Raw genomic sequence first — 9,813 nt, 5'->3', positions numbered from 1 at the left:
GTCTCTCCGAAGGCCCCGCCCCTCGCCTCGCGGCCCGCGCTCATTTGCTGACGCCCTTTCTCTCCTTCCCCATTGACCCCCGCTTCCGCTTAGCTCCGCCCCTCGCTGAGTCGTGATACGCAGGCGCAGCTTGCCCGCACTGGCCGACCTTGTTCCGTGTCGCTTTCCCTTCTTCCCGGCATTCCTGTTTCCGGTTTCTCATGGCTCCTTGGTTTTTCCACCTTTGAGGCACTTCGCGCCCAGGGGTTCGGTGACGTCATTTCTCTGCGCTGCGCGGACACCCGCGGGTGGAAGAAGGATCTGCTTCGCCGCCCTTCGCTTCTTTTGTTGGGCTGTTGCTCCTGCAGATCATGGCGCCGTCACTGTGGAAGGGACTCGTGGGCATCGGCCTCTTTGCCCTAGCCCACGCTGCCTTTTCCGCTGCGCAGCGTGAGTGCCTGGGGGCGGGACTCCGGGGGCGGTGTGTGGGTGCACCCGGGAGGGAGTGTCAGACCGAGTGTCCCAGGAGCGATCATTTGATACCTTAGAGTTTGGGGTAGCTAAGGGAAGTAGTGCGGGGCTCCCGGGTGGAAGGCTTGGAGTCTGAGTTTTAGGGGAGCGGGGCACCTGAGATTGCGGCAGGGTTGGCAAGGGGGACTGGGAGAGGGCTTGGAGCGGGACCCGCGGGGCTACCAGGTGAGCAGAAAGGTAGTCTGTCCAGAAAGCCAGGACAAGTGATACCAGTTCCAGCGTGGCGCTGATCAAACACAGTGTCAGATTGAAGAGCTTGGATGCGCATGGTCCCATGACAACGAGGTGGACAGCCTCCTGGGCACTACTGGAACGTCCAGGCAGAGACTGAGAAGTTAAGTGACCACTTGCCTCAGGGAGGCACTGTGGTATAGGGCGAGGAGCACTGGACTGGGAGTCTGGCGGGCTGATTCTTAACTTTATGGCTAAATCTGTGTGACCTTGGACAAGTCAAATCATGTCCCTTCTCTGAGGCAGTATTGAGGTGGATTTTAATTCCTGCCCTTCCTATGTCGCAAAATGATTGGGAAGTTTAATTTTTTAAAGTTTTTTTAGCATAGAAATGTAATTGTATCGTCACGAGGAAACTGCGGTCCAGCAGAGGTGGTGCGGTACAGGCTTGAGACAATTGGTCTGTTAGACTAGGGGTCAGCAAACTGCCACGTGGGCCAGATGCAACCTCCCTCCTGTTTTTGTGATCAGATCAGAATGCTTTCACATGTTTAAGAGGGGGAGGGGATGGGAGCAAAAGAATACCATTTTTGGATCTATTATAAAATCCAAGTTTTAATGTCTGTGAATGAAGTTTTATTGGCACACAGCCACGCCCACGCATCAGTATTGTCTTATTGCTTTAAGGGCAGAGTTGAGTAGTTGCAACAGAGAAAGTGTGACCTGCAAAGACTACAACATTTATTATCTGCATCCTTACAGGAAGTTTGTTGACCCCTGGCCTAGCCTATAGAGCCCACTGTAAACCCGGGCGGTGTTTTGATCGTTGCTGTAATCCCATTGCCTAGCACAGTGTTCCCCACAGTAGGGACTCAATAAATTTGTTGAATGAAGGAAATGAATTCAGGGAGAACTTTGTTCCTTTATTGCTAAATTACTTTTCATCTTCAGGAATAAAGTAGAAAATGAAATGTGAATTCAATTTTTTCAAAATAAAACCCCTTGTCCTGTTTATTATATAGAATTAAAATGAGCCAATTCTTTTACCCCCCTTTTTACATTTGAGAGAAATTCAGCTTTAATTATTAGATTATTTTATTTTGAAATTTACATAAATATACAGAATAGTTGCAAAGACAATACAGAAAGTTACTATATACCCTTCACTTAGTTCCTCCTATTGGTAACATTTTATGTTACTGTGGTATATTGTCACAAGTAAAACTTAGATCTGTATGTTGCTGTTAACTGAAGTCTAGCTTTTATTTGGATTCTACCAGTTTTTCCATTAACATCTTTTTGTGTGCCTGGAATCACTACAGGCTGTCACACACTAGAGTTAGCCGTGTTTCCCCAGTCTCCTCTGTTCTGTGATAGTTCCTCCAAAGTTCAAAACTTTATTGATAACAGTAGCTAATTTTTATCAAGTGTTTATGCTTGCCATATGCCAGGACTTTTTTAAACTTTTAGTTTTGTATAATCAGTCCTGCCCAAAGCCTAATGATGTCGCTATTAATTATTACCTTTGAAAGATGAAGAAACTGAGACACACACAGCTAGAAAACTTGTACAAAATTACAGAGATGGTAGATGGTGGGGTCTGGATTCATGCCCAGCATTCTAACGCTAGAGCCTATCTGTCACACTGCTTTTAAAAGTGCAATCCAGGGTGATTGTTTGAAATCTGGCTGTGTGTTAAAGGTACAAGGATGCTAGCCTTGAGGGAGTTCAAAGTCTAGTGAAGAAACAGATGAAGCAAGAAATAATCACAAAGTGATAGAGATGCTATGCTAAAAGTATCTTGGTTTTTCAAAGGGCAAGGGGTTAAGAGAAACATTCTAGAGCCTTGCTGCTCCAAGTGTGGTCACATACCCGCATGGTGGAAATCACTTGGGAGCTTGTTAGAAATGCAAAAACTCTGCCCCACCACGGATCTATTGACTACAACTTGTTCGTTTTAATAAGCTTCTCAGGTGATTTGTTTGCACATTAGTTTGAGAAGCACTGCCCTAGCATTAGGAGACTGGAGTACAGTTTCATTTTCTACCATAGGCTTCAGCTGTAAAATTGTACAGTACTAGCACCAGGAGATCACTGGAGCCAGCCCCTTCATATTATAGATGAGGATGATCGCTTCTCGGCCTTTTGGCTAAGATCAAGTGCATATTACAGGTGAGGAAATACCTGGTTAAAGGTAGTGTTCCAGTCACATTTGGCTCTATGCAAAGAGGAAAGCTAGCTGGGAATAGTTAGCCAAAACCCATCTTTGGTGCTGGTTTGATTTTTCTTTTTTATGCCTGCCCTTATAATAAACCCTGTAAGAGAAAAATTCAGAAATGTCTCTAAACATATGCTCTTTAAAAGCACTTAACAATAATTTGGGTTTTTCAGTCTACAATACATTATTAAATAGGAGTTGGGCACAATTCTCTAGAATTAAGATTTTGTGTTTCCAGTGAGAAGAGAATGCTTTGTGGAATTCTCACTGCTGGGGAACCTCTATATAAGGTTCCTTTGGGGCTAATGGTGTGTCAGATTTGACAGCAGACATGCACAACTTTGCCATAGCGAACTTGGTTATGGTAGAGGGCCTATCATATATCCCATTTAATCTCACATTGTACCCATTTAACTTTTGCAGAATCTTAGAGATAGATGCCATATATATATTTTAATTACAAGACTTAACCCCTCTCCGATGCCTGCATTTTAACACTCTGAAATTGAGGTACATGTTATAATCCATGAGGATGTCTTATGTTGAACGAGATACAGTCAGTTACAGCTGGTATCCAGGCTTATCAGCTTCCAAATCCTGATCCTGTTCCCTCATACCTTGCTGCCTCCTGAGGCTAAGGCAGCAGCACGTTATCCTTAAATCACAGATGCAGAAATCAGTGTCCTGGAATCTCCTATTCCACCGTTGTCCAAGCATATTCTCTCAGGAAAAATACTTCTAGACCAATATTACTTTGTCCAGACTATGTGATGGTGGTGCTATTTCAGAGGTGAGATTTTCTGGAGAAATTAATTTTTAAATTTAAATTAAACTGTCTTTGACCAGTTAGTTTAAGAAATGGGTTAGTTTCAGAGGATTCTAGTTTTCCTGTAATAGTGAAAAGTATTATGTTTAGGTATATCTTTCTCATACTTGCTTACCTTTCACTCTTATTTTGTCTTATAAGGTGATAAAACAGGTCAGATGAGAAAAGAATAGTCCAAGATGAGACCGACTGCCTAAGAAGATAGAGGTTTTTGAGGAATCCGGGATTAGCATTACTTTATGTAGTATATAAATCAGCTGCTGCTTTGGTAGATTGATTTGCTTGCATTTTAAGAAAGAAAAATGGGCTACAATTTCCTTAATGGTATGCTTCTGGTTTATAGATCGTTCTTATATGCGATTAACAGAAAAGGAAGATGAATCACTGCCAATAGATGTAAGTTGGTCATTTATATTCCATTAAAATGTATGTGAAAAATTAGTCACATAACTTATAATAAATTCTTTTACTGGTTTTTATTCTCTTAAAATTTTCCGTACATGAAATAACATCTGTGCTCTGATTTGCTTGTTTTTGTCACTCATTATAAAACCCAACGATTTGGAAGCAAAAAATTTCCCTGATATCTAGAACTGTAGCTTTAATATAGTTTAAGCAGTCTTTTTAGATGTTGTTGCTCTGTCCATTGTGTGAGAGATGGACTTTAAAAATTGATCATTTGACTTTATTTTTTAGAAAAGTTCCTTTTTATATGAATTTCAAAAACAAGCAAAACTAACAACATCATTTAGGAACATATACGTATTAGTAAAACTAAAGAAAAACAAGGAAGTGTATTTTAAAAATGATTTTGATCATTATTGGTTTTTAAAATAAAGATGTAGTAAGTTCTTTGTAACAGATTCAAACGTAAGTGGAAAAAGTAAAACTCCATTGAATAAAAAATGTGACTGCTCTGCTCAGCAATTCTCCTATTCCCAAGGGTTTGGAGTACTGATAGTTCTCTTCCAATGCTTAAACAGCATTGTCTTACTTTATGCATGTATGGTTTTACCTAATCCAAAGAGAATTTTGTCTTTAAGAAAGTCATTATGCATCAAAAAAGATAAACACATGCAATTTGCAGCAACATGGATGGAGCTGGAAGGGATCACGCTCAGCAAAATAATCCAGAAGGAAAAAGAAAAATAACGGATGGTCTCACTCAGCGGGAATCTAGAAAGCCTAAATAAGGGACCAGAAAAAGAATAACTATAAGAAAGAAAAAAATCAAAATCAACAACTATGAACCAGAGACACGCTATGAGGGGGGGCAGGGAAAGGAGGGTTTGGGATCAAAATAAGGGGGTTGCAATTGTATGGGGAATATAAAAATAAAATGTAAAAAAAAGAGTCATTATGCATATGTGTATAGTTTTAGAATTAACTTTTTCTCATTAACAATTATCTTCAACATGTCTTCATGACAACTCATAGATTTATTTTTTTAAAGATTTATTTATGCATGCAAGAACTGGGGTACAGGCCAGAGGTGTGGGGGGTAAGAGGATTCACCAGAGACAGAGTGGGGAGCAGAACAGGTAGATTGACTGAAATACACTGCTGAGGGGAGCAGCGGGGGAGACAGGAGAGGTCTGCTGCGCCATGTGGGTCAGCTCCCTGGCCCGGGATTGAACTCTTCTTGTAGTGGCTGTGGATAGCTTCATGGTGCTAACACTTAACCCCTTGCACCACCAGAGAGGCCCCAACTCATAGATTTATGACCTTCTTAACAGTACCCATGATTGCACTGTATGAAGCAGGTCATCTTGGTACACCGATGAAGGGAATGTAAAGTGGTGTGTAGTATGTGACATTAGGCTTTAATTTAGGAAGTTAGAATAATAGCTTGTGGTTAATCTTGACTTAGTTGTCAATAATTAAGGGTATGGTAGGTGTGACTATTAACTCTTCTCCCATCACCTTTGCTTTGTGGTAGGTACACACACATATCTATTCAGTATACACACTCATTTATATCTATTTAAAATAACTTTGGCTACAAATTGGAAAATTTGAAAAATACAGAGAATAACAATCAAGAAAATAAAACATGCCTGCAATCCCATTTTGATTAATATCAGACATTGCAAGTTTTGCTTGCACTACCTCTTTCAAAAGCAGTTTACTATTGCCTGGTAAAGCTGAACGTGTGTATACCCTACACCAGGGATTCTACTCCTGTGTGCCAGGAGATATATGCAAGGATATCCATATTGATATCATGAAAGTAACACAGGAAAGAGCTGGAATGGATAAATTGGTATTTTCTTATAATAAAATACAAAATTCAATGAAATGCATTGAAAATGCAATGAAAATGAATGGGCTAGAGCTATATACTATATCAGGGATGAACCTGACAAAAAAAAAGTTCAAAATGGGTGGAAATAAGCAAATATATACTTATCTGGTAAAATTATAAAAAAAAGCAAGGAAGTGATTAATACATGATTTGGAACAATAATTTTGGGTGGAAGGTGAAGGATATACTTGGAGAGGGACACATGGGACTTGAAACTGGGGGGCGGGTAAGAGTATCCTTTTTATATTCTATATTTATGATATCTATGATATAAATGATATTAACTCTGATATTTATTTAACAGGAACACATTAACAGTAACACTTATTTAAAATCTTAGTTGCTTTTAGAAGCAGGTAATAGTTGATAATTGAATTCTGAATGGCTCAGTACCTGTTTTTGCTATTTGAGCAAAATCCAGGAGTATTTTTGTAGCTGATTCATAGAACTTATAGATTTTACTGTGCCTGAGTCCAAGTCATTTAAAGTGTGAATTGACTCCTTAGTAGGATCTGAGAGAGATTCCGGTTAGAGGATAAAAAGAGATGGAGAGAGAATTGCAAATTTTAACACTATTTGTATGCCATTTAGTAATCTCATTCTTTATATTTACTCACAGATACTTATTCAGACACTTCTGGCCTTTGTAGTTACCTGTTATGGGATAGTTCTTCATATTGCAGGGGAGTTTAAAGACATGGATGCCACTTCAGAACTAGAAAATAAGTAAGTCTTGCCCTTTTCATAGATATTGAATGTCATAGGTGTTTTGATTCATTTGCATATGTTTTGTGGTACATAAAAGTTTGTGTTTACATTTTGATTGTACAGTTTGTATGAGCAAAGGGGTAAAAATACTGGAGCACAGTTTGATGATAGGAAAAGTGAAAGATGAATGACAGTTTATTGACACTACAATAAGATGTTATATTATGGTCGTTTAAAGTTATTTGTTGGTTGAATGAATGGATGACTAGAAATAGATATATCAGAAGATGCTCCCTTAGGAATGTTTCCTCCCCCCCAGTCATTCTCTTTTCTCTTTCTGCCTTCTCTTTTCCTCCTTTTAGCCACTTGTCCCAGCTTAGTCTTTGGAAGATTATGGGGTTTTCTGTTCTCCCTATCACTTAAACCTTGTCTGTGACATAACTTCTGCTTTCAGGCCCTTTTCTACTCCTGTATTAAAGTATATTTTGTTGCTCTGCTTTCTTTTTTCTCCTATATTCCTTCCCAGCTATGTTCATGAGCTTTGCTTGCTTTTCTTTTCCTTCTACCTTTCCTTAAATCATTCTTGACTTTGTTGAATCCCATCTCTGGACTGTACTCACTTTCTTGATTTTAGAAATGATATAATATTCCATTAAAAGGATTCACAATAAACATGTATTAGAGAAAATCACCTCCTTATTACTTTGACTATTTACATTTTAAATAGTCACATGTCCGGCTTCTTGCTTTGTGTGAGGGCATACTTAGATTTTTAATTGGGCTGCCACTGAGATTTGAGTTTTTATCAAAGGAAGAGTAGTTTTTTCCCCCCCAGGAAAATAATATTTAAAAACAAACCAACACTAAAAGCTTTACACTTAGGTGTGAACTTCTTTGTCTATATATATCTCACTGGAAAAAAGAAAGGATACTCCACTATCACCACCCACTACTGTTTTTACAAAGAGTCTACCAAAAATCACAGGCTGAGGGCCAGGAAAGAAAGAAGTAAAATTGAATGGCATTAAGTAGGTGGTAGCAAAATATATGAGTTTAGTAGGTGGTAAGAAAATATATGAGTTTGGGCAACAACAGGTAGAGAAGGGCCAAAAGGAATTCCTTGTACTTGAAAGATTCTTGGAAAATACATTTGTGGAAAGAGTGTATGGCTTGAAGAACGAGGACCAAGTGAGAATAATCAAAAGGTACAATCTATGTTCTGCTTTTTAAAAAGACTATTTGGCCTGGACTAGTGTCATATTCATTGAGGCAATTAAGCCAAGCTTTTATTTATGTTGTTATTCATAGGTGTACTGGAAGGAAGGGCTGCATACCAAAAGTTAGACCCTATGTTGTTTTGTCCTAGTACAGAAAAAAGAAACAATTTTATCACCATTTATAGTCTGGTTTTATGAATTCAAACAGCTAAAGGTAATATAACCCATAGCAAATTCATAATTTATTGGAAGACTGTTTTCAAATTGGCTTATAGAAATGCCTACATTTGATGCTTTTTTTTCGTTTAAGGACATTTGACACATTAAGGAATCACCCATCATTTTATGTATTTAATCATCGTGGTCGAGTACTGTTCCGGCCTTCGGATACAACAAATTCTTCAAACCAAGATGCATTGTCCTCTAACTCATCATTGAAGTTAAGAAAACTTGAATCACCGCGCCGTTAAGATTTTTACAAATTATAACAATAGGACAGGACACAGAGCCGGAATATTGGAGTTTGGGGTATAAAACACTCCCCCCATCAGTATTTATATTGAAATTTCAGACCTAATTTTAAAAAGTCCATGGCCCCCTGTTTGTACACTGTTAATCAAATCGTGAATGCAATGTAAGTTATCTGTGAAATGAGTCTTGATTTTTCATAGAGGGAAATCTTTTCATTTAAAACAAAGTCACATGTTTTGTAAAAGTCACTATTTTAAACACATTTATTTGAGAAATGTTGATGGTTTTTGCAATTATTTATTTTCTTTGATTTCTTTTGCACTTCGGTTTTTAGGATCCTTTTGGAAATAGTGTGACTACTGCATTTTGCAGCATGAATGACAGTAAAACGGTCTTCAGTTTTTAACAAGTGGACTTCTCTAAAGAGACCGAAAGGGCGACTCATCTGTTTTTCTTATGCCCCCTAAAAAGTGGCTCTGCTTCAGCAGATACTTGCCAGTTTTTAATTTATCCCTGCCCCTGCCCTTACCCCGTTCCCATGTCCCTTCTAACATCAGTTGTGTTGTTTCATCACTTCTTTGGGGTTCTGTGTGCAGTGAGCAATTTTTGTGTCACAGATTCCTTGTCATAACAAATACTTTAACAAACTTAACTTGTAAAGCGACTTGTGTTCCCTTCATTTATCTGTAAAAATGTTCCTTAATTGATTATATAAGAATAGTTGAAGATAGACCAAAAAGACCATGATTTAATTATCCTGCTTATATAGAAGAATAGTAATCGCTGAGAAAAAACCGATTACTTGTCATTAGTCAGTTTAACTTATTCAAAGTCTCTTGTTTTATTGCATACTAAACTAGTGAATTAGTAAAAATAAAGGACGCTTGTCATTAAAGTTCAACTTCAAAGGAATTGGGCCAAATATGTTTTAAATATTTGGAACTAATATCTTTAATGTTAAAAGAATGAAGGTCATTTAAAACATTGTTTTGTAGCTTTGGATTTGAATCAGGCTTCGAATTTTCCATCATCATTGTACAATGTTGATGGTGAAAATGAGGATACAGAGTAGAAATTGTTTAGAAATAATCATTTTAGTTTTAGGGGAATTTGGCTAGCTCTTTGATGTGCAGGGAAGTTTTAACATTTCTTGGGAGAGAACATTCTGTTGAATTGTATAGGTATGAAAACATTGCTTTTTTTCAGACTGTATAGGTGTAAAGGAAATAACTATGCAGATTTGAAAAGGAAATGTGCTTTAGGCAAGAGTTGTAAGAAGCCCTTTCACTTGATGGCTTTTTCCCACTAGAATTGAGCCTTAGCTCTCCTATTCTGCTGGGAAGCACAGCCCCAAAGCACAGGGCTTTTACTTGCCGTCAGTTTTGTT

At 38.3% G+C, this 9,813-nt stretch overlaps 1 protein-coding gene across 1 annotated transcript; it reads left to right on the top strand.

The window, feature by feature from the left end:
- Positions 1-350: 350 nt before the first annotated feature.
- On the top strand, positions 351-8,425 carry MMGT1 (membrane magnesium transporter 1; the record flags this gene model as incomplete). Its single annotated transcript, XM_084258141.1, has 4 exons — positions 351-429; positions 4,069-4,121; positions 6,650-6,756; positions 8,266-8,425. 4 exons carry the CDS (start codon positions 351-353, stop codon positions 8,423-8,425), a joined length of 399 nt encoding a protein of 132 aa, XP_084114267.1.
- Positions 8,426-9,813: the final 1,388 nt, after the last annotated feature.

The sequence above is a fragment of the Talpa europaea genome (assembly GCF_964194135.1).
Source record: "Talpa europaea genome assembly, chromosome: X".
Taxonomy (NCBI): Eukaryota; Metazoa; Chordata; class Mammalia; order Eulipotyphla; family Talpidae; genus Talpa; species Talpa europaea.
Note: the sequence above shows the minus strand (reverse complement) of the source record. Positions and strands in the feature narration are given on the sequence as shown.